This window comes from Myripristis murdjan, chromosome 14 (genome assembly GCF_902150065.1).
Source record: "Myripristis murdjan chromosome 14, fMyrMur1.1, whole genome shotgun sequence".
NCBI lineage: Eukaryota > Metazoa > Chordata > Actinopteri > Holocentriformes > Holocentridae > Myripristis > Myripristis murdjan.
Window position 1 is genome coordinate 8,568,903 of NC_043993.1, and position 24,026 is coordinate 8,592,928.

Here is a 24,026-nt window from a genome sequence, read left to right on the forward strand (position 1 = left end):
AATACAAATAATATATTTATTTCACAAAATAAATTTTCTCCCCCACCCAAATCATGTGATGTCCTTGCATTTGTGAATGTTTTTATAGGAATATAAAGTTATAAAATCAAAACACTAAACGGCCCTTCCATGCCTCCCTGGACAGACTTCAGGTTGTGAACTGGCTCCATGCCTGGCTGGCTGCCGCCAGTTCTCCATGGTGTCCCTGGGGCCCGCCTTGAGCCACCCTTGGGTCCTCTGACTTGCATCCCAGAGAGAGTTTAGACCAGCCATGCATTGAAATGCTGAAAGCTGTCAGATAATAGAGACTGAAGAGAGGAGAAAACAGGCAGTGGCAGTGGTGATATTTTTGCCATCAGATAATGAACAACACAGGTTGACAGGCACTATGCATTAGAGATGAGTGGCAGGATCCACTGGGGAAATGCTTTCAAATACACAAGTATGACAAGAGATGGTAGACTGCACACCAATTATTATATATGCAATTTATGTATGCCTGTTATACATGCCTCAGTGAATCTTAAGGAATGCTCTGTCTAGACTCCGATATCTCTCACAAATGAACTTTACACAAACTCTTGAAAATCCCATCTTGATTATGCTGTCACTCATACAAAAATGCCCACAAATTTAAATCTGTAGGCATATCGTCTTCGGGGCAGAGAGAAGATAATCTGACAATCACATCTTTGAAGGCTTGGATGTTCAGACAACCCTGACTGATTTGCAGGCAAAGCTCATATACAGTACACAGCCTTAAACATAGGAATGCATGCACAGCTGGAGGAACACGGCCCTGTGTGACTCAGTAGGTAGAGCATGGAGTGAAGACTATCAGGCTATCATTCATTAGTGGTCTGTAAAAAGGCAATTTTTTCCTATACATTCTTGAATATATTTAAGAAATGTCTGTTGGAAGTAAAGGAAACTATCTCATTGCATTGTCAGCTATATTCCACCTATTTAAGGTGAAAATAAAAATGAATGTACCAGAATCAATGACTTGTAAAGAGGGACATGTGCATCAGTGCAGCTAGTTAAATTTCATCACAATATTTATGCAGCTGGCAACAGTGACAGTTTGAGAGCCCCGTGCTGGAATAAACTTTGAAGTTTAGCTTTAGTGGCCATCTTGCCCCACCTGGTGGACAACATAGGAATCAAGTGATGCAGATAACAAAAAAAGTGTAAATATGTTACCTGCTACCAGCAAGCTGTCAGCTGGAGAGATGGTGAGACATGACACTTGCCATATTTAAGAGTCCAAATTTTATAATTAAGCTTTCAACATTATAATAAATCAAAAAGTTACAGAAATTCATCTATCCATCTAAATACCTTGTGGTGGCTTGTTGTGTTTCAAATAGTTTATCATATTGGCCAGATAATATCAAGATGGTTTGGTAATTTACCTCTAATAATTAATAACACTGAACACCAGACAAGTTGGAGAAGAATTTTTCATTTTTAAGACAACTGAGATGTGGATTCTGTAAAAGGTGCCTCAGCTCAATATTGCGAAGATGTTCCTGATGTTGTGTACATCCAGAGCATTTACAAACAGGCTCTGACCTCTGCCCAGTATCTGTTCCATATTAATCACAATTTGTGTGTACACTCTCCCATGGGGGCTGGCCAACACTACACTGTCACCCACTTCCCGATGCGGGCTGGTGTCCATTAAAATCTTCTCTCAAGGTGCCTCTTCAGAGGTTCCAGCTCGGCGCTTTTCAGCTGTTCAAAGATCATGCCTGTCTTTCATGTGGGTCACCTTCGTTACCTTGAGGCCTTATCTGCTTTCTGCAGCACAAAGAGAGCTGGAGAGACAGGGAAGGTGGGAACTGCAGAGACATCACCGGTCACCTTAAACCTCCTCTCTGTGAGAGAGAGAAAGTGTGCACAGGTTTCCAAAGCTCAGTCAGCACTAAAGAAAGTTATGGCTGAACTATTCCCATACAATCTCCATCTAAAACACAAGCTTTTCAGAGGTGTAAAGTGAACTGTATGATGAACAAATACTGTCAAGATAAGAAAAAGACATGAATTATTAACCAGTTGGCTATGTCTGGTTCCATTTTTAGCTCAGAACACTGAAAATATGCCCTAAACCCAACAAAAGATTAGGTAAAAGCTTCTCATTAAAGTGAAAAAAAAAAAAAAAAAAAAAATTCAACAAGTAGCACTCCCGCTGAAACAAAAACAAGCATAATGTCGGTTTAAATTATGTTTCTGACCCATCACTCTACTGCCAACATGTCCATAACTGGTAATTTAGCAGTCCTTCAGTTCTGAGATCATCTTTTCATAGCATTCTGGGACAAAACTAGCCAGGAAAATTAACTATTAAATTAAGGCCAATGAGTTTCGAATTGTATGAATGTATCATTCATTTGTGGGTGAATGTTACTTTAGGTTTATTGCCAAATATTTCAAAATTACCAATGATAATATAATATAATAGATCAGCCTTCGCTTCTTATGTAGCCTAAGGCTAGATTTCTGTTGTGTTTTATTTGTTTTTGTTCTAGTTAATGGATTTCTACGTAGTAATATAAATAAATTCCTTCTTGTTATTTATAGATCTGTTTTCATTACTCCTTTTTCCCTGGGTTAATTTCTATCATTACTCCCCCATCCCCTGGCCATTCTTGGGCATGTAACTACAGCAATTTGCCACAGTATGGTGGTTAGATCTCTCATTTGAGAATAGTCCGATATTGGCCTCTCAAGACATTTCTCCTCCTTCCCACTTTCCTCTAGCACATAAGCCAGTGTCCTGTCGAGGCACTCAGTCTAGTTTAAGTGAGACTTAAATTGGATCCTGTGTTTTTATAAAAAGCTTTCCTCACTGTCTATATCTTTTATTCCCTAATCTGCCTCTGGTGTTGGAACCCTGAATCATTTAGGTCCAAACTCAATTGCAAAAGCAAAACCAGACCTTAGCCTTTAAATGAAGTCTGCACTGAAAAAGAACAATCTATTATGAATATATTTTTAATACAATAATACAATAAACTTACAAGATTGTGGGTACACTGAAACAAACTTCTGTCTCACAGAAGGATAGCCCTTCGGAGACCTTGCTGTATCTTCTTAGTCTGGTACCACTAAACAAAAACATTTCCTCACACCTTACTGACTATTGTTCTTTCTCACTGTATTGTCCTGTCTCTTAGGCAGTCAGTTGGCTGCAGGACTTGATATTACACAAGTTAGAGTTGGCACTCTGAAATTTACCTGAGATGGTCAGCATAAGAAGAAAATGTAAGGTCAGAAAAATGTCACAGTTAAAACATAACTAAAAGCATGCCTACAACAAAACAAAAACAAAAATACATCCTTATAGTATTAGATTTTGATGCTTTGTGCACTAAAACAAAAAAGATAAATTGCAATGTTTTGTACAATGTGACTTCAAAAAATAATATTTCCTAGGTTTCTGTTTTCCATTGTCTGGCTGTGGTCGTCTAGCAGGAGACCGGTGGTGCTGTGGAGAGTCTCAATGTCTGTAGGAACTGCACGTTACATGCACATCCACAGGCAGTAATTTTTTTTTAGTATGTCATTTAGTATGCCATATAATTTCACAGCCTCTCAACCTTTAACCCCTAGATAACCCTCTACTTCCTCTGTGAAAACCAAAATGAAGAATACACCTTCAGGCTCCCAGAGAACAGAGTGTTGGAGATGTGTGCTTCATACTTAGATCATCCAGCTGCATGCAACAAAATGAATATGAGCATCAGATTCGTGAATATTTAACCAGACATGACAGTTTTAGGGTTAAATTCGGCACTCTATGGATTTCCTTTCGTATATTAGTCAGTATTTAGAAGAAAAAAGAAAGAAAAAAACACTAAAGCTATTTATTTTTCTGATATTTAAAATCATCTCCAATTATGTTGTTATTTAAATTATAAAGTCTGCCTGTCTGCCTACCCTGTCTGTACTTGTTCCAGGCAGACAGGGAGCAGTTGCCATGACTCCAATGTGCCACCAGGTGGCTCTGTAGCGCTGCCTATATATTATGCACACATGAGCAGGCTGTCAGCTCCTCGTGGATAAACCACATTCATTTGGCCACAGTAACGCCAATTTAACACAGCTGGATTATGTCAGAAATTAGGCATAATAGACAACCATCGCCTAACACCGGCGTTTCACTTAACGTTACGGCTTTGGTCCTCAAAGGCGGAACATGAAGCAATTACAACATCACCCAAGTGCTCACAGAAACTGACTGAACTGGACAGAAAGCCGAACAGGGGGTAAAAGTGCCGTAAAGTCACTATAAACTCACTGCTGAGTAGCTACCGCAGATGCACTACAAGCTCATAAGGTGACACTGTATTAGCGCATGTGGGACTGCATTTCTTTGACTGGCACCACCGGTCAGAGCAGCGGGACTCACCGCCGCTGCCGTCAGCGGACACACCCTGCACCGACCCGGACATGAAGTTCTCTTAACTCCCATCATCGTATGAGAGAGGACGGGTTATTCTCACAAAAGACTACATTTCCATGACGGCAGTGGGAGGGCAGTTGAGTAATAAGGTGGGGCTTCTCGTAGAGGAGCGAAGTGAAGCAACAAGTTGCCCAGGCAGCCACTAATTATCCACCGTGTTCCCAGCGGCAGGTGGTGACCGAGCCTCCAGCAGTAACCAGAGCCTGTGAATGGGAGTATGACGTTTTAACCCGACACAGCACGGAGCGCTTGTGTGAAATGGACGGCGTGGAATAACTTAAAGTCAGTCTTATTTTGGATTTCTTTTAATTTTCTGCTCGAGAACCTGGAGAGTTCAGAGCGCAAATTGTTAGGCAAGTGTTTGTGAGTGAGCGGCTGCGCGTCCGGCGTGCGCTATGCTCCCTGGAGGCGTGTAGACAGCCGAGCCTTTCTCAGTTTTTTATGCTTTAAGTTAAATTGTGTTTTATAATAGGCTATCAGTAATGGCACTCGCAAGATTCAGCAAAATACTTCGCCTGCCCAGTCTTGACATCAAGAAGAGAGTCAAGCAATATGAGCACGTCCACCGGGATATCAACCCTAACGACATATGGGAAATCGTTGGGGAGTTGGGCGACGGCGCATTTGGAAAGGTGTACAAGGTAAGTGTTCTCAAACGCTGATGTTATAATAAACTGTTGGTTGCCTGTACTCACATTACGTTGAAACTTTGGGGTAAGTTGCCTGCAGTTCCCTTGTATTGCCTTTGGCACCTGCTGTCACTGCCTGATGTTGCTGATTTGCCTCTTTAGTTTGTCCTTTCTAACATAAAATAAACAAAAATAAACACGCGTATCATATTAAACTTTAAAATGATGTTCATAGCCATCTCCTAAAAAAAAATCATAAATCATATTTCTGTAAGGACTTTCTGTAGTACTAATTAGTCAAACGTGAACTTATCAAACTCTCTGTAATTATTAGTATTTTCCAACTTCTATCACTTAAGGTTAGGTTATCTGTAGAATGTTAATAATACATTGGCTGCATAGTGTATGTTTGCTTGGCAGAAATGCAGAAATCCTATTATTAATCTCAAAAATCAGTACAGTCTCTTGTTTCATTGAGATAAGAGATGATAAATCTACCTCTTTTGACCACCTGTGGGTGCTTGTTTGAGTTTATGACTAACACCTTGGATATGTCGCCGATCCATAGTCCACTAAAAGAACTTGAAGTCAGTAGTTTAGTGTCATGGAAGATTTCTGCCACACCCAGCCTGCATGGAGAATGAGTGTGCTTGTTTGAGCACAATCGGTTGACACACTCTGTGTTCACTTTCTCATTGGATGACCTCTAAGGTCCGCTTCACTTCCACTTGGATGCACTGAATTCAGAAGTCGGCTGAAGGGATGCTTCCACATAGCACACTAGGGTTCCTTTCTGCATAGAGTATCTACTCATGTGCTTTTCTCAGGGTTTGACCATTTCATAGTTTACTGTGGACCCCAGGAAGACTAGTTGGATACTACGGTACCAGCTAATGGGGATCCTTAATAATAAACAAATAAACTCAATGTATTTTTAAAAGAGGATACAAATGAATTTTCCAGTTCTGAGCTATGCAATTATAGGTGGATTTAGTCAGTGATCACCTATGTTTTTTTTTCTTTTTTTTTTTCCGCCCATACACCCTTTCCCTAAGTTGGCCTCAGGCCAGTCAGCAGGACAGTGAAAGCACAACTCACCAGTTCTGTTTTCTCCTCCCAGCCTCAGTAGCGGCAGCAGTTTTGGCTCAGAGGAACTATTGAATCTGGATGCGTCTGCTTGTTAACCCCCCTGTGCGAGGCATGGCACAGGCCCTCTGTGACTGCTGTGCCCAGTGGAGTACAGTGGATGTCTTTGACACAGGGGCCTCAGTGGAAGAAGTGATGCCTTACTAGAGGTCTGCACTGAACAGAAAAGGCAGTCTTTTTAGAGGAGTCCACCTCGTTTAGGTATTTTATTTTTACTGAATAGTATACATGCAGGGGGAAAATGAACAGGGAACACATGCATCAAGAGAAGCATGTGGCATTTTAGCACAGGTTTGATACCCAACTGTAGCTGGTGGTGTAGGAACTAGGACTGCCAGGACGTGAAGATTCATATGTACATCCCCTTGATGCTTATATAACCACAAGTCACAATTATGGATTGGACAGGCTATCATATACTGTATATCTTATGAGCAGAGCAGGCGAGGAGACAGAAGAGGAGCAGGCTTGCTAATTCACACATGCAGTTGTCAGTGCTGTTGCAGATTGGGTCACAGGGTGGGGGGGGTGCATGAGCAAGAGCGAGAGAGGATGGATGGGTAAGAGAGGAAGTCGTGGGCAGGCGTCAGGGGACAGGGGACTTCCTGTATTGCTCCCAGACCTCAGACTAATCAGCTAATCTGTGGGAGGGGATGGCTCCAAGTGGTGAATCTCAGATGTTTTTCTGCCATAATGGCACACCCCTCCTCCCTTGTAAGTATTTCCACAGTCAACTGAAGGCTGCTCTACTCCAGCCTAATTAATTGGTAGAGCAGGTCTGAAGGGATGAGCTGCAACATCATCTTCACCAATGAGATCAGCTTCTCTCTTTTTCTGCTCTTTTTTTTTTTTTTTTTTTTTACTTTTTTTTTTGCAGCTTTTGAAACCTCACATTCCCACATACCAAAGAGCTCTGCTTAGACGGCTTGTCAGGCCAGAGAAGCTGTCTAAGCAGATGGACTTCTCATACGGTTGATGGCTGACAGGGAGTGCAGAGTGCCGCTATTAAGTTGACACTTTAAACTTACGGTCAGTGACACCACACCAGCACAACACCTCACTCTGCTTGTTCAGGGGAGCATTTAGAACGAGTCAAGCTGTATGTGTGCACGTGCATTGCTGCAACATCACGCTGATCATTACAGTCTGTGGAAAAAAGAAGTTCTTAGGCAGACCATATTATGGCAATACAGTCCCCTAGCTATGAGATGCATACTATTATATAGGAGTCTTACCCTGAAGCTGTGCTGCTGTGCTTTTCTAGCTGATACACTGATACAAAACAGATGGTTCTCTGCCTTTATAATCTTTTTTTTTCCCTCCTCATGGTAATGTTGTGATCTGTTGTGTTAGTTATTTTGAGCCAACGTTCAGAGCACGATCCGACAAAATAAACAAGCTAACCATGCCCAAAGCACTTGCTTTGAATGTGGCTTCAGTGGGGCGTCATGGTGTGTTTAAGATCCATACACACAGGAACACACACGCAGAAACACAAATACACAAGCAAGCTGTTGTTGACATTCTCAAGTTTTCTGTGTCACAAGGCTGCAGTATCATTGTCGCCAGCAGTGTGTCAGTGACGCTTGTCGACAGGAAGACAATGATGAAATGTCACATACAGTGGCTTGTTTGCACTTGCTATCTCATGTGGGCACTCTTAAAGGTCCAGTGCAAAGATTTTTACTTACTCAGGAAAAGTCTGATGTTGTAGGAGAGAGAGCATCTCTTTAATTATCATACTACACTAATTACATCATAAATACTAATTATCCCTCACTATCACATGTTCCCTACCAAGAAGTATATTGGAGGAAGTAAGGAAAGAAAAGAATAAAAGTCAATGAGAGACGGAGGAGAAGGAAATGGCAGTAGGACAGTTGCGCCGTCATCACCATCAAAGTCTGCGCCCATTACAGAGGAAACTTCAGTGCATTAGCCAATTATAAAGCTTCACATTTCCAGAGTGTAATTATGCGATATCACAGGCATTATATTTCACAACATTATCAGTAGAAGCACTCTGAATTTGCATGTCATGGATAGAGGGCTTCCCTTTCACGCAGTCTGGGCATATTTGCATAGTGGAGCTGGCGATGAAAATGGTTCCTGATTAGATATTCTCGTTAGTTCCTCAATCAGAGCTTCCTAGAAGGAGACTTTGAAGCCGCTTAATTTGTTTTCTCCTGTGCTGGGATGGCGAGCAAGATGGAGCAGTCAAAATCAGTTGTGATGGAACTGAAAAGGAGGAGGTGGCATTTTAAGGGTAACAGGATACACCCATAGTCTCACCGTAACCCTAATCCAGTTAAAAGAATGAATAAATTAATTAATTAATTTAAAAAATGGCACTTTTGAGCCCATACAATGTGGGTCAAAAGCTTTACATTTTATTTAAGGTTGCTAATAAATACGTGTTTACAGCACCAGGATGCATGATAACAGGAAATACACGTCTGGCAGTCAGTTATATTTAAAGTTTATCAGGGATTTTTTTTTTTCCAGACAGGTACTAACATACTTCATTCTTCAGTATCCACCCACACACAGAGACCCAGACACACGCACACACATGCACACACACGGAACACAAAGAACACTCCTGTGTTCCTTTTTTAATTCCCATCAGTTCACCTCTGTCTTCCTGTATATGAACCTCATCCTCATCTCATCCATAACTCTCTCCCACACATCCAGCCATGACACAAGAATCTCTCACTTCCTGCCCACCAGCATTTCACAAGATGTTTTTATGCTGTTTTTGGTTGGTATGCATGGCTGCGCTTGTTTTTTGAAGGAGTGTGTGTGCACATGTGCGTGTACAAATGTTTGTGGGTGCAACCCGAGTGTGAAACAGTGTTTGAATGGTTCCCTTGACTAATTAATGGGCCACGTGGCGCAGAGTGCGCTGCCCTGCTGCTGTTGGTGAAACACATCTCCATAGACACACACGCAGGCCGTAGGGTAACGCTCCATCAAGTTTCCATCAGGGGGTTGTGTATCTTATCCCTGTTATCTCTCATGTAAAAGATGGTTGCTTGTGTATAAGATTACACCACATTCAGACTAGCACTTCTTTCCTTTAAATCGGAGAAAAAAAAAGGTTTTTTTGAAGGTGCAACATGTGGCATTTTAACATTAACATATCATAACCACAATAATTTTTAGACCTTAGTAGATTGAGAGATTATTAGAATACTTGCAGCTTCTTTTGCACTACAGTTGACATTTTGTGCCACCAGATTGCTGTTCTTCCAGTGCAAAGGAAGCTAAAAGATTCAGCAGTTCCTCCAGTGGCTGGTAGTGAGAGTGAAAGACTGATGGAAAGTATGTGTATCCTCTTTGTAAAGCAAAAGAGAAATCAAACACATGAAGGGTGTACATTTAAGTGCTCAAATATTATGAAATTTGAATACATTTCTTTAAAAAAAAGTTAAATACCCTTTGCCCTTTAAACAGCCCTTGCACGGGCCATTGTCAGTGTTTGTGGAGCTCCATGTCTCTAATCTCCAGGTCCAGCTGGGCCAGAGGTGCCTGATAAGAGCCCTGTTGGGTGGGTGTGGGCCCAGCAGGCCGGGACTCCCCTTCACGCTCCTTATGATGACGTTGCCACTGACACATACTGTACAAACAGACTCTCCTGCACTGGAGTGTTTCCCCACCCCTTTATTGCAGTGGCGATCTGGTCTGGTGACGCGTCAAAGGCACAGTCGAGGATTTTCACCAGAACATTTTCAGTTTCACGGGGCGAGAATCTGTCTCTTGGGCATCATGAGGGCTATTTCAAGAAATGAAACGATCTCGTCAGCCACATAGCTATGCACAATAATTGCTGTTATGTGAATTGGATTTGTTGCTGGTTTTTCTGAATACATTATATGATTTCTTACTTCTTCAGAGTTGCGTGTATGTTGTGATTTCTTGATTTTCCTTGAACTTTTTGTTTTCCTTGCTGTTTCTTGGCTTTGCTGACATTTAGTTTTGCTTTTCATACCAAAAAGCTTCAATTGTTTTGAAATGTGTTACGCAAGTAAAGGTCATTATCAGGGTATTATCAAAAGTATACAAAAATTATTGTAGGTTTACATGTGTTAGTAGTTAATAAATTGGCCCCTGAAATACCTCCCTAAGTTTGTTTATTTGGTTGGGGTTGCAGCTTTGGTGATATTCAGCTAAAGAAATATGATTGTGCGAATCCTTTTCTTATGACTTGTTTTGTGTAGGCAGGAGTCAGGAAGTTTGTCTCATCAGTTAACCAGTCAACCAGTCATACCTGATTCATGCTTTGGAAGTAGAGCGCAGCCATTGACGCTATTCAAAGGCTGTGCATGAAGTGATCAAAGAAATGTAAGCACAGGTTGTTTTGTTTCGAGACTGTGTTGCATATGGTCATTATTGCCTCACTGAACTGCTGCGCTCGTGTGGGTTGTGCACATTTTGTGGTTTTGAACGAGGGGGGAATTTTGCAACACTGATCGAGAGTTTCACACCCTGAAAAGACAGCGCACATTACTCCAACTTGGGGTCCAAAGTTTGAGCTCCCCACTGTTAATGTGCCTCACACCCAGTTACAGTTGCACTTCATAAAGCATGGTGTGCTTATGTGCAGTCAGCAGGTTATGCAAGACAGAAAGAATGTTGTTGCTGGGCTGATAGAAGGAAATAGACCACATTCTCTCTCTAGCATGTCCAAAATGTTTCTGACAGTTACACCCAGTGATTCTTTTTTTGGTTTCTGGCATTTTTCGGCAGCTTTAATATTTTCTTCCTCTGTGTTTAAGGTTAGGGTTGGGGCATAAGGTCTCCAGTGAGGTTGAATCTTGGGTCATGTTCGCATTTTCAGGTGCAAACTGCTAGGGATGCTAACCGGTGGCCGTTTGACCGGTTGTCGACCGTTTGAACTTTAACCGAATAATCTTGTCGGTTAAAAACCCTTTAAGCCCGAACTAGAGTGCCTGTAAAGAGAGGGTCTCCTTACGCCGCCATTGCTGTGAAAAAACGGAACCGTTGGAGTGAACGGAATTGTCGCCACTCTCTCTCTACAGGCACTCTAGTCTGAACGTGTCGTCGCCGACACAAATGCGCATGTCAGGTTGTAAATACCGTAACTACCATAAGGTTTTATCGATCGAAAAATTCCAACTGTTCCTGAAAGCGGAGAAGTTGCTCTTGCACTTACATACAGTTTAATACGGTAAACATGGCGACGGGACGCTCTGCCGGGTTTCGAGAAACCATAGATATCGATAATAATTATATTATAGTATATTATAATTATATTATAGATATTATAGATATCTACGGGAGAAACGAGCCAAGCGTATGTTTGTCGCGGACTGTGTGAAGCATTCTCAGCCTAACAGTGATGTCTTAGCACTTCCTGTTGGTCTTCATTTGCTTTATACTGCCTTCTGCTATGATGAGGGTTCCTGCCTGTGTTATCTTAAAAGCAGATTAGATAGACAGAGATAGGCAGAGATGGTGAATGACTCTGAGTTCTGCCTTGCTGTGATTAACTTGCCTGATCTGCTGGCTGTAGATGTCTCACAGATTTCCTGTAAAGGTCTGGAAAGTCCCAAAATATATGGAAAATTCATTTAACAGTTTTTTTCTTTCTTTCTTTCTTTCTTTCTTCTTTTTTTTTTTGCAAATAGTGCAAACAGATCTGGAAAACTGAAAAAAAGTGGAATGATATGGCCTAGTTGGTAGTACTATTTCCCTGCTACTATCAGCATATATCATTGAGTACCAAACAGAATCTTCATTCAAGAACATTGACCTCAGTGATTACAATTAGACCTTCAAAAGCTAATATCACAGATGTAGGGGAAAAACTGACACAGCATAATATAATAGTCTAAGGATTTGGAATTAGGATGTATGCTCATGAGTAAATAGTAGCCTACTCTTTATATACAGTCTCCAGAGGTTCACTATACAAATAAACCTATGTTTAAGTATCAGTTGCAGCAAAATGGCATGGGTCATTGTCACTTGCTTTTGCAATATTTGCAACATTGCACACATTGGAATGCAGGACAGAGAAATACATTTTGAAGCTTCTCCAGCAGCCACACTGGTGCTTCAGCTCACCTGGCAGGACAGCCAGACTTTCACGTGGGGTTTCCAGGGTTGACAGATGACTCCCACAACTTGTCTTGAACACGGAAAACAGACTGATAGTACTGGGCTATGCTATGTTGTCATTTTACAGTCTAGATTTTTTTTTTTTTTTTCATAAGGATTCCAATAGAGCCACAAACAATAATCTTGATTGATGTGGCATATCTGTGTCTGCTAGCACTCATCAGGCACCTAAGTGTGTTAAACCATATAACGGTACCTTAAAAGATTTATGTCCCATTTCCTCTGCTAAATAAATCAGATCCTTTTCTTTGCCTGGGCACCATCCTCATCTGAATAAGAGATCAGCACTTCCGCAGACAAATGCTGTCAGAGGTTAGGTTTTACTAGCTGGTGTCATTACGGAGGGCTTGAGAACCACATTCCTGTACAGAGACACATGGAGGGGGTTGTACAGGTTTACAAGGGGGCAAAGGTCTAACACACACACATTCCCCTGAAGGGAGTTGCTGTACAAGGTGTGTGTTTACAGACTATAACGCACTATACAAGCAGAAATACACGTCAGCATACCATGTCACATCGGTGATTCAACCTGGAGGTGAGTGACCCCAGAGGAAGTGCTTATTCGTTTAATATGTGAGGTCATTTGCCTCAGTAACTCAGTCCCATTCAGTCATCAACAAAAGAGAAAGAGCTCACACACCAGGCAGTTATGGCATCAAGTGACAAACAGGGACAATAATAAACCGAGACAATAAAAAATGTTTTAATTGAACTTGCTTTTGCATCATGTCACATTAAAAGCACTTTGTTTGCTCTCAGCTTGTCACCGTCCATTTCTTTTTAGGCTCGATGCCTTTCCTGGCTGCTTCTCCCTTTTGTCGGTGCTTCTCATCTAATGCCTGTGTCAACACAGATGAAACAGTTTTACTTGATTCATTCTGAAAAGGCTGCGTGCTACTGGAAGCTGGCTGGGAGTGTGTGTGCATGTAGTTAGTCTGTTAGTACATACTGTATGTTTGTATGCGTAGGGGTCACTAACTTCTCTCACAGCTGTGGGCTTTCTCTAAAAGCTTTTGTTGAGCAGCAGTGGGTGTGTTTCTCTGCAGGGAGGGTTGCACTCATCAGTTGCAGCCTTTAGATAGACAGCTATGGAAGACAGACACACAAATATGCATGGCAGATGGGGAGAGACAAACAAGCACTTATGACAGACCAATCCGGACAGGGAGATACAGAAACAAAAGGTGTCTGGCAGATGATGAAAGAGCCAGGCAATCAGAGAGGCAGATACTAGTCTGCTGTAGGACAGAGTGACCAAGACACTGATTAAAAAAACAAAAACAAAGGAGAGCATGTTACAAGATAGCATGGATGGAGGATAGCGGCATATATACAGAGAGATGGAAAAAGGGAATGATGGGTGAATGTGAGTAGACAAGCGTGAATACAAGGATTTAAGACAGGGAGTTACATAGGACACATAAGAGTACCCATAAACTTACCACAGTGTTTACATGTGGCCTAATAAAACATCAGGGGGAGTAATTTACTAATCCCAGATTAAAAATGACCTCATAAATATACCTCGAATGGACAACAGCAGCTGTTTCATTACTCAATCTCCCCTCTTCTTTAGAGTGAAGCTTAAAAGTGGTTCAGATTAAATAGTGAATCCAATGAATCCAACAGTCTGTCTGCTTTTCGGTCCAGTTGGCCACAGAAGATAATCCACTTGCCGGCGACACGGAAGCCAAGTTTTGCTAATGAACAGGAAACGAGCCAAGGCAGAGGACTAGTTAGGTGTGCGGCAAGACAGAAACAAGTCAGTGTACTGCATCACTCGGATCTCCATGGAAACCAGAGCCAAACAAAACCGTAGAGGTGGTTGTTCTTCTCTGGTTCTCTGGAGGAGAGTTCAAGAGAGTAAAGCTCTCCGGCCTCTCTCTGAGAAGAGGTAGAGAGTTAGAAATAGTGCAGCGTTGTTTTCTCCCGGGAGCACCAGAGCTGTACAGTCAGTGTTCCTGCGTCACTCCTACAGTCCTGTGGTTATGCACTGTTATTATGTTATTATGATTTACTCTGTTCTCTGTTTGACTTAGTTCAGACGACTGTTTCTTTTGTTTTCTTGTTACTTGACATTTTGTATTTTTATGTGCAAATGATTGCAAACATGTTCTCTTCCATCGATGACGCAGGCAGGCAGTCGGTAAATTGATGCCTCATCTCTCAGTATTAGACTGGTGGCCTAGAGCTTACGGCCTTTAAGAGTTTGAAATTTTATGTTGTTAAACACCAGAACATTGTGCCAAAATGAATCATCCGATTCAGTCTCATCAAAATTGCAACAGTGGTGTCACACATGACGTTTAAGTTGCATTTGTTAACCCTAAATGAACAGTTCCGTCAAAATACAGCCCCAGTGCAATTTAGCCATCCCGCTAATTTCTGTGTGATTTGGTGAGGTTTCCAGCCTGCTGTGCTCTTCCCTGTCTCCCTACACCACACTGCAATAAGGATGGATGTTTTTTTGTGTGAAACTCAAAAACTTCCTTGTTTTAAAAAAAAAAAAAAAAAAAAAAGGCAACAGCAGTTTCCAATAGGCATGACAGAGATAACCACTATAATCCACAGCCCTCAAGGGGAAAGAGCTTTCTTGGGAGTTGTTTCCCTGCTGGAGAACACTGGCAAACTACATCTGTGTGCTCCAGATGAGAATGAGTTTGAGGAGCATGGATACAGTTTGCTGGGGCTCTTCAGTGGGAAATAGTTCCCAAAGAAACTTTTAACCTCAAGGGCTGTGGATCATGCTGGAGTACTCGAGTTCCAGGAGACAGAATCTGGATGGATTTCTTTTTTGGATTGTGGGTGAACAATTCCTTCAAATTACACTGAGCTGAGTTTAAGATTTTGGCCTTTAAATTGGAATACAGTATGAAGGCGCACTGTCATCCAAGTTCCATCAGAAGTGTCACATTTACTTCTGAAAATCAAAGCTTAGCTCAAAGCTTAGTCTTTAAGATAATCAGATGTTTTTTTTTTTTTTTTTTTGTTTTCACTTATTTTAATATAACACATCTAACACACCAGGCTATAAATAAGTGCTTCAGTTGATTAGACTCAGATGTGAGGTTTCAGCTGGGATGGGAGAGGCTCATTTAGTTGGAGGCTGTTTTACGCCTGTTTGGCGGGTGACATGTTTTCCGCCAGTTTAGGTAATTAGGTTAGTAAGATTAGAGAGGGTGATGCCTCCTCCTGCAATTACTTCCTTATTTCTCTCATGTGTACATTCCAAAGTATGCTCACACACACACACACACACACACACACAGATGCACTGATGGTTTGCCAACTTCTACAAACTCTGGGGGTCCCATGTGAGACACAATGATGCGTTTCAGTGTAATTTCCTCTGTGTACAGTAATGCTACAACATGTGGACATGCGTGCGCGCGCGCACACACACACACACACCCAAAGCACATGAAATGAAGATGCTTAATTCTCTGTGTGCCCATTTCCTCCACTCCCTCATTCGGCTGAAGCCCAGAAGCACATTCCTCAGTCTTGTTCCCACTGAGATGTAAAGGTGTGTGTGTGTGTGTGTGTGTGTGTGTGTGTGTGTGTGTGTGTGTGTGTGTGCATGCTTGAATGGTTCTGTGTGAACATTTGCATGCCCTTGTGGATGCAGGGTCAGTGGGTTGGCTGTTAAAAGGCTAGACCCCACCACAGCAGAGAGAAAGTTGACTCTCAGACCTACAATTTGCACCCCGCTGTGTAGAATACAGTTCACAACAAATGAATCCGTTTACTTACTTTTAATGCGAAGCTGTGTTCAGCCACTTGTATCTGTGTTGTCTGCAAAACCAATGTACAGTGGAACATTTAGGGAAGTGATTGTATCCACAAAGAAGCCTCAGTAGCCTGGAGACACCCACAATCCCCACATGGACAGCCTCACACTGACCAGATGAGACTGGATAAGTAAAGAGGAAGGAAATGATTCAGAGAACATTTAATTGGGTAAGAGAGAATATTGTGATGGGAACAATGGACCCCATTCACCAGTATCTTTCTAAGTTTTTTCTTAAATTTGTTCTTGACATTTGCCATATCCTAAGAAAAGTCTGTGTCAAATTGATGTTCTTAATCCGCAGAGCTGGTCACACCTGCACTTATGAAGATGAATCCCATTATCGCGGTAAATTGACAGTGCGTGCCAATTGATCCTGATTAGCATATGTAAACGCTCCGCTAATCCTCAGAAAAGGGCATGAGACTGCAGTGTCTCCATGTGCACACAGAAATTTCATGAAGTTGATTAGAAAAAAAAATCCTTGCTTGACTTTAATTTGACTTTCACAAAGGCAAGAGGTCGTCCTCACGTGCTCGCTCATGTAGTCATGAGTACGAACATAGCAGGACCCCTTCGCACAGACCTTTACCCTGTGACACACTGTGTTACATTGTAGCCTACATTTTTTTTTAAAATCAAAACATGATTTCAGCTTACACTGGAAACATCGGTTACCAACCCAGGCCTAGTTTGATTGTGTCTTCTTTATATGCAAATAGACCGAGGAAGAGTGGGAAACAAACAGCTGCAAACAGGGCGTGAGAGTGTCAAACACAGAAATGTGGAACCATTTTTTCATACAGAGCAAATGAAGATGGACACTTAAAGGACCTCAAACCCCTAGACCTCAAACACATTTTGTTGGATGAAACTGTTCTCTCTGTGGCTACAGTGACATAACTACTCATGACAAGTAGGGCATTATAGAGAAGATGGAGACCATTTGCTATATGTATTATACACGCAATATAAGAGACAGAAACACTAATTTAATTTTCACCATTTGGTTGCCGCTTTGATCAGAAATGCCCTACCATATTGGGAGTGCATACAGTTTGTACTGTGGGTGGTCCCATTGCAGCTCAGAGCCCTAACACAGGATGGATGTGAGTGTGAGGGAACAGTTGAGGTGAATGAAGGAGTGAAAGTGTCAAATGTCTTAGTGTTGACTGTTTTGGCTTGTTCACTCACTGTTTGGTGGCTTGATGGTGGAAGGAAACGTCCTGTTGACTCACACTGCTGGGGGTAGCTCAGCTTCTCAGGAGCTCTGCTTGACACACACACACACATGCACGGTGTACCAAGACAAACGCGAGATAGTGTGTGTGCTGCTCTGTTTGTTCAGATGTTTTCCCATAGCCCCCGTGAGGCATTGAGGCATCAGACCCCGGCGGACTGTTTAGTCTGCCGACAGTCCTCAGGTCACCGGGTGGACACGTGCACGCTCACACGCACGCACACATACACACACACACACACACACACACACAATCTCTCTTTCTGGTCATAATACATCACTGTCACTCATATTGTCAACAGCTCGGGCTCATTTTCTCACACACAAACACCAACTCTCACACTTTTGTTAGCACTCTCACCCTCAAGCAAATGTTTCCCTTGGTCACAGGCATCCTCGTTAGTTGCAGTTTCTTTGCTGTGCCCCAGCAGTGATGATCTCTAAGGACTGGGGGTTGGGGGTTGGGGGGGTTCTTTATTTGAAAATGAACTTATCAGAATTATTGTTAGATGAATGACATGTTAACATGAATGTTCAAATGCAATAACAAATAAAAACACAAGCATGCACACATACAGTGATGTTAAAATTAAAGTTCAAATAAGGAATGATGTAGACTTTGGAAATAGTATTATATGGAAAAGTATATTAAATAAATATTAAAGTTATATAGAAAAATACAGAAACACTAAATGCATATATACATTTCATATGATTAAAACAGAAAGCAAATGTGTATTTTTACACAATTATCAGAAAGATTATTAGTAAGTCGTTTCTATTTAATATTGTAATCAAATCAATGTATATATTTTTTTCATGATATTTTGGTTGCCAAACATTTATTCTGCACTTGATCATTTTGTTATCAGTGTGGTTGCGCTCTGCTGTTTCAGTGCGAACTAGACTGATTTCTTTCTTTTTTTTTTTTTTTTTTTGTTAATGCATTTCTGACAGTGTGCCCTGCTATTTTTCTATTTAGTCCAAATAAATCACTGTTGGTCCTGCCAGGTTTTTTTTTTTTTTTTTTTTTTTTTTTTTTTTTTTTTTGAAGGAATGTTTTAAAGGAACTGGTATGGAAATGTCGCAGATTACTACTTAAAGGCAGAACTTCCTGAGATGTTGCATCATAGACCACCTCTTCCACTCACCACTGTTTTTACCTCGTGTAATTCCTAGGTCTCTTGCGCTGTGAAAGATCATTTGAAGTCTTGCCCTCTCTTTGGTCGTCTCACAATTATGGGGACCAGCCGCATTTTTCTGGCTCGGACTGCGGGCGCACAGTCATGTCATGTTTGCCCGCGAAACCCCTTCAATCAGCATCCACAGCATTCTGACTGTGACACGAGGACGTACGTGCTGTGTTTGTTACCATGGGCTTCACTTTGACTCACTGTACAGTTTGGCTGTTTTGATGCGTGTTTCTCCATCAAAACACAGAGCAATCAGCACTGATGGTTATAGCCACTATACTATGATTACTTTGGAGTGTGTGTGTGTGTGCGTGGTTTAGCTTAGCGTTAGTAACACTTGATGGATTTTGTGGTTCCTCCTTTTTCCCAATTGCTCAGAGAGGGTGTGGAGTTTCCTTTCCTGTTGTGCCTCTAAATGTTGGTTAGTCAACATTGTAATTACAGCCCAGTGTTTCTTCACATTTTTAAGTCTGGCTCAGACTGATAGAAACATGTGCATATAACTCAATAGTTATATTGATCTCTGAGAGAAGCATGGAATTAGCCAGGTTTAGGCTGTGAAGCCTTGCTTTTGTGTTGGTCATGGGTTGACTAAGCTTTGGTTAAGGTGTCTCGACAAGCTTATCTCCAGCTTGAACAGTGACTGAAACCATATTTGTCAAAAAACTTGTGATTATTTTGCTGTTTACAGCATATGGTTAAATGGCATTGCAATTAGAGATAATATAATTTAATGGCTGCAAGGGACTATGAAGCCTATGAATAATTCTAGAAGAGGCATATTCCACACTACATATACATTGTAGAAAAGGTTTATTAACCTGTATATGTTTCTTATTCAATATTTCATAGTCAGGGCATTGTTAGTCAATTACTTAATTTTTTGATTGACAGAAAATGTATGATAATTTTGATAGATCAATTGTTATCAAGTAAAAACCCCAAACATTTGCTGATGCTAGCTTCACTGACATCACTAAGGTACCAAGATTGTCTTACATTTTTTTTTGTTTGTATGATAATATAATGCATGCGTTTGGATTGTCTGGCTGCTGGTCAGACTAAGGCAGTTTGGAGACATCACTTTGACATCTGGTAACTTCCCATAAGCATTTGTATACAAGCTTTGAATTTGTACTCACATTTTCTAGAAGTATGATTGATTGTTAATTATTTGATGGTGGCGTCTTTGGTAATGTTTTTAGTTGAATAGGTGTCACAGTTATCAAATGGTGGGTTTTAGAACAAACTCTTACTTTGTTTCACTTTACCTGCTTTTGCTTGCTGACTGACATTATCAGTTTGATTATAATATCTGTCCCTCACGTCTGCCATGTAACTAAAGTAATGAAATGTTGGAAACAGGGTGATGCATTTTTGTAGTTCGCACACATGCACACACTCACTATATCAACCAGCTATACCCTATGATATCTCTCCCAGTGCAAACCTTAAACTTCACTGTGCAAGTTCAGTTCATAAAAATAGCTGCCTTTTGCAGAAGTGAAACTCCCCCCATTTATAGTAATAGAAAGCTGAACTTTTTTGCCTCTGGCGTTGGGAAATATTTGCGAAAGAGAGATGGATTGTGTGTTGTAGACCTCAACTCTGCACGTAGCAGGTCCAAGCTCTGCTGTACTTTCAAAACCTGGTTTTACCTGATTACGCTGCAGCAGAATATCCAAAAGGCTTAAGTAGTAAATTATGCGTTTGTTTTAATCCGCTGAAAGTTTTATGAGGGCAAAAGTTGTTTATCTCCACTTAATGTAAAAACAATTCAGGCAAGAAACCCCAAGAGAGCCCCAAAGCACTTTTTAACAAAACTTTCTGTAAATGGATGAAAGCAGGATAAGAACAATTGCTTGGGGATACTTATTCACTTGTAGCTTGCGAGGAAATATGCAAGAAACCACAAGAGGGGCCCGCAGGAGAGCAGAGGCTACCATAGTTCACACATGTTGAATTGAATGTGTTTCTGTTCCTCTGTCTTCCAGGCCAGGAACAAGGAGACAGATGCTCTGGCTGCAGCCAAAGTGATAGAGACAAAATGTGAGGAGGAGCTGGAGGACTACATGGTGGAGATCGACATCCTGGCTAAATGTGATCACCGCTACATTGTCAAGCTGCTCGACGCCTTCTACCATGACAACAAACTCTGGGTAAGTAACAGTGAAATCCTGACTCATCGAACAATATACAGACCCCGACGGATCTTGCGATGTTATCAGACCCTCATCATGTTTCTTCATCTCTTCAAGCTCTTTAAAAAATGGGGCATTCAGTATATGGGTCATATCTAGGTGATCTGTTACTGTGTAATGGTAGAATAGCTAGACAGCAGTGGATAAAAAATATTACAAATATTACCAAACTTTATCCAAATTACTTGGATAAAGTTTGGCTAACAACTATTCTGAACTCTTTATAGAAAATACAGTAGCCAACTAGGAAGACTTTTAAGATTTTAGCCAAGATTGAGATGATTTAAATGATGTTTCTGGAGTTGTTATTCCATATATTTCCAGGATTTCATCCAGAATGAGTGAAATCGTATAAGCCTGTATATGCCCAGGGCGCCATGGGTGTATACATGTTGTCCTTTCCAAAATGCATCAGCTTCTTTTTTTTATGTTTCTGAGATTAGTTTGATACTACTTACCATAACATTTACCACAGTTTACCTTGTTTAGCTTGGTTCCTTCACTACTGCATTCCTAGTTACAGCCAGTCAGAATGTTTTTTTGTGTTGTAATAGTTTGGAGTACTTGTCCTACGCTCAGAAATGTATTTAAATGGACATAAACTGAACAAGAACAGTACCGTCTGGGTGGAATTACTGTGTTAGAGTGGTGCAGACAGTACCAAAGAGACCTTATCTGCCGTCTAAATTGCTACTGTGCATCCCGTATGAGATGTATTGTTATCCTGTGTCTGATTGTGGGCTTTTCTCTGTGTTACGTTACCTTTGCCACCATTCAGGATAAAGCCAGGAAACAAAAACAGTACCCGCAGCGGGGAAATGAATCCATGACTTGACTTTGACGTCTAGGTTCAGGCGGATGTATGGGATGTTACATTTTAGTCTGTCTGTGACTACCCAGTTGTTTTATTGCTTCATTTCTTCTCTTCTACATATGATAAATCTGTGTTCAAAACTAAAAATAAGCAATGGTGAATCGCTCTAATGGAATGATGGAGCATCCCGTGTGTGACATAATGAATCAGCGGTGACCTGATGTTCAAACTGAGGTTACTGTGAAATGGACGATCAATTTCAATTCGGTGTTTTCTACGCTACAGTTCGCCTCAAAGTTAATTTACTCTCTCATTAAATCAGCCATAAGCTTTCCAACTCACTCTATAATCTCCCTGTGCCTCTGGCCAAGGCAAATATTAGTGACCTCATGCAGGGCCATGACCCTAAATATCTCAGGAATTACAAGGCTGCTTAAAGACTAAAGATAGTCGTTTTTCCCCATCCCTTGCTCCTTTAGCACCAGCAGTGTTATTATAAACTTTGAAGGAATTTGGATCCATTCACCTTGTGTACATATATTTGAAAATGTGTCGTACTCTATTCCCAGTGAGCTTTGAGTCTGTTGAGGGAGATGGGGAGCAGTTTTAAGGCAGACGACAAGGACAGAAGTGAGAACAAGGTGACGCTGAATGGTCAAAGTAGGCACTGAAAGTCGAGACTCACCAAATTCATTACCTTGGTTATATGGGAACTTTTTGGATGCTCCCACTGTGTTTAAAAATTGAACATTTTCTCACTCCAAGATGCAGAGTGACTGCCTGGTGAAAGCTCTGATCCTTATGCTCTCAATTTTAAGCATAAGCAGTAGACATTTTACAGGCAAGAATTCTATGAAAGTAAGAGCTACTCAATTCCTTTTGAACACTTAAGATTTTTGGATATATGCACACACACACACACACACACACACTAGTCAAGGGTGCTCTGGTCATAGCTGGAATTCCTGAGCATGGAGGGTAAACGTCGCTCCTCATTCAACCCTGGACTTTGTGAGAGTGTGGCAGCTTGTGGTGTTTAGTCAAAGGTACAAACCCTGTGAGTGAGTCTTTAGAGTCTGAGCTTTCACTCAATCATCTCACTTCCAGATCTTTAAATATATCCCTTGTGTTCAGAAGATACTACTGAAGATAATGCTATAGTACAGTCTCACATCCAGAGTCTTACTTCCATCTGGCATTCTGACTATATTTTAAGAACAGCCACACGTACAACCACTCTCTGGGATAGTATAGACATATAACCACAAATGATATTTTTACAACATTTTCTGAAAGTACAGCTGGGTGTAATGGGCATCAGATTCTAAAACCCTCTGTGTAAACACAATATGCCACATGAGAAAGTGTACAAGTATGTACAGTAAGTATAGCACCTCGATGCTGTGTGTGCGCCGGGCTTTAGAATATGGAGAATTAGTCTCTTGGTTAGTGACCAGGCCTCAGTAACTTTGGGTTGGGTGGACCAGGCAGGGGTGGCATGGTGCATTCCAGTGCCCACCCACCCATTATGCTTTCCAGAGAGAGAGAGAGAGCTGTAGAGAAGGAGAGAGTGAGATAGAGAAGGGCTGTTTGTTCCTCTTAAGGGACAATCTGGTCTTGAGGCCAGCGAGGCAGCCAGCCCCACTGCGTGAGAAAAAGGGGGCCTTTAACATAGGGACGACACCGCTGACATTAGCACACTGAGAAGAACGAACAGAGACAGAGAAAATGCTGAAGTCTGCGTGCAGACAGACAGACACATACAAAAAGTAGCCAAAAAAATTCTGAGATTTATAGACAGTTTTGCCTACCGGGTTGTTCAAAAAGAGTAAGATATCATATCATGCGAATTTGCATAATAGCTGCAGCAGCATTAATAGAACTTGAGATATGGTGGGTTGTGTATTGACATATGTAAGTAAGTTACATTTTCAACATAGATACACAAATTATCTGAATGACTCAATAGCTACGTAGCACAAAGACTGATCCAACAGAAAAGAAGTAACCATTAGAGCTGCTAAAAGTGTATAGGGAAGACATGGGAGACAGGAGATTTGAAAGTGTGTTGAAATTCTACAGTGTGGTGAGTTCTTGTTCTGAAACACTGTATGGGCCAGAAAGTCAATTTTGAAAGCCAGAAATCACTGAGTTACTGATATCGATTAACAACCCTGTCCAATTTGCTGGAGATGTTTATTGTAGTCATTCTGTGCGATGGTATAGTAGGGGTTAGTATTGCCTGTGGGTTACTGCAGTGTGACATCAATTCATCTCACAGAATGAGGTGTTAAGATGAGTAAAATTTACTGAAATTAGTCCAGTTTAACATAGTTTACACTGTAGGGAACATCTGCGTGCATGAACGCAGACATGATTTCCTGGTTTGGTTTTT

At 41.3% G+C, this 24,026-nt stretch overlaps 1 protein-coding gene across 1 annotated transcript in view; it reads left to right on the forward strand.

Moving 5' to 3' along the window:
* The first annotated feature begins 4,602 nt into the window (after positions 1 to 4,602).
* stk10 (serine/threonine kinase 10) overlaps positions 4,603 to 24,026 on the forward strand; it is a 53,519-nt gene continuing 34,095 nt past the window's right edge. Inside the window, exons 1-2 of the mRNA XM_030068340.1 lie at positions 4,603 to 5,109; positions 20,611 to 20,775. Of these exons, the coding sequence (XP_029924200.1) occupies positions 4,951 to 5,109; positions 20,611 to 20,775 (324 nt within the window). The 5' untranslated portion in view covers positions 4,603 to 4,950. The remainder of the gene's footprint in view (positions 5,110 to 20,610; positions 20,776 to 24,026) is intronic.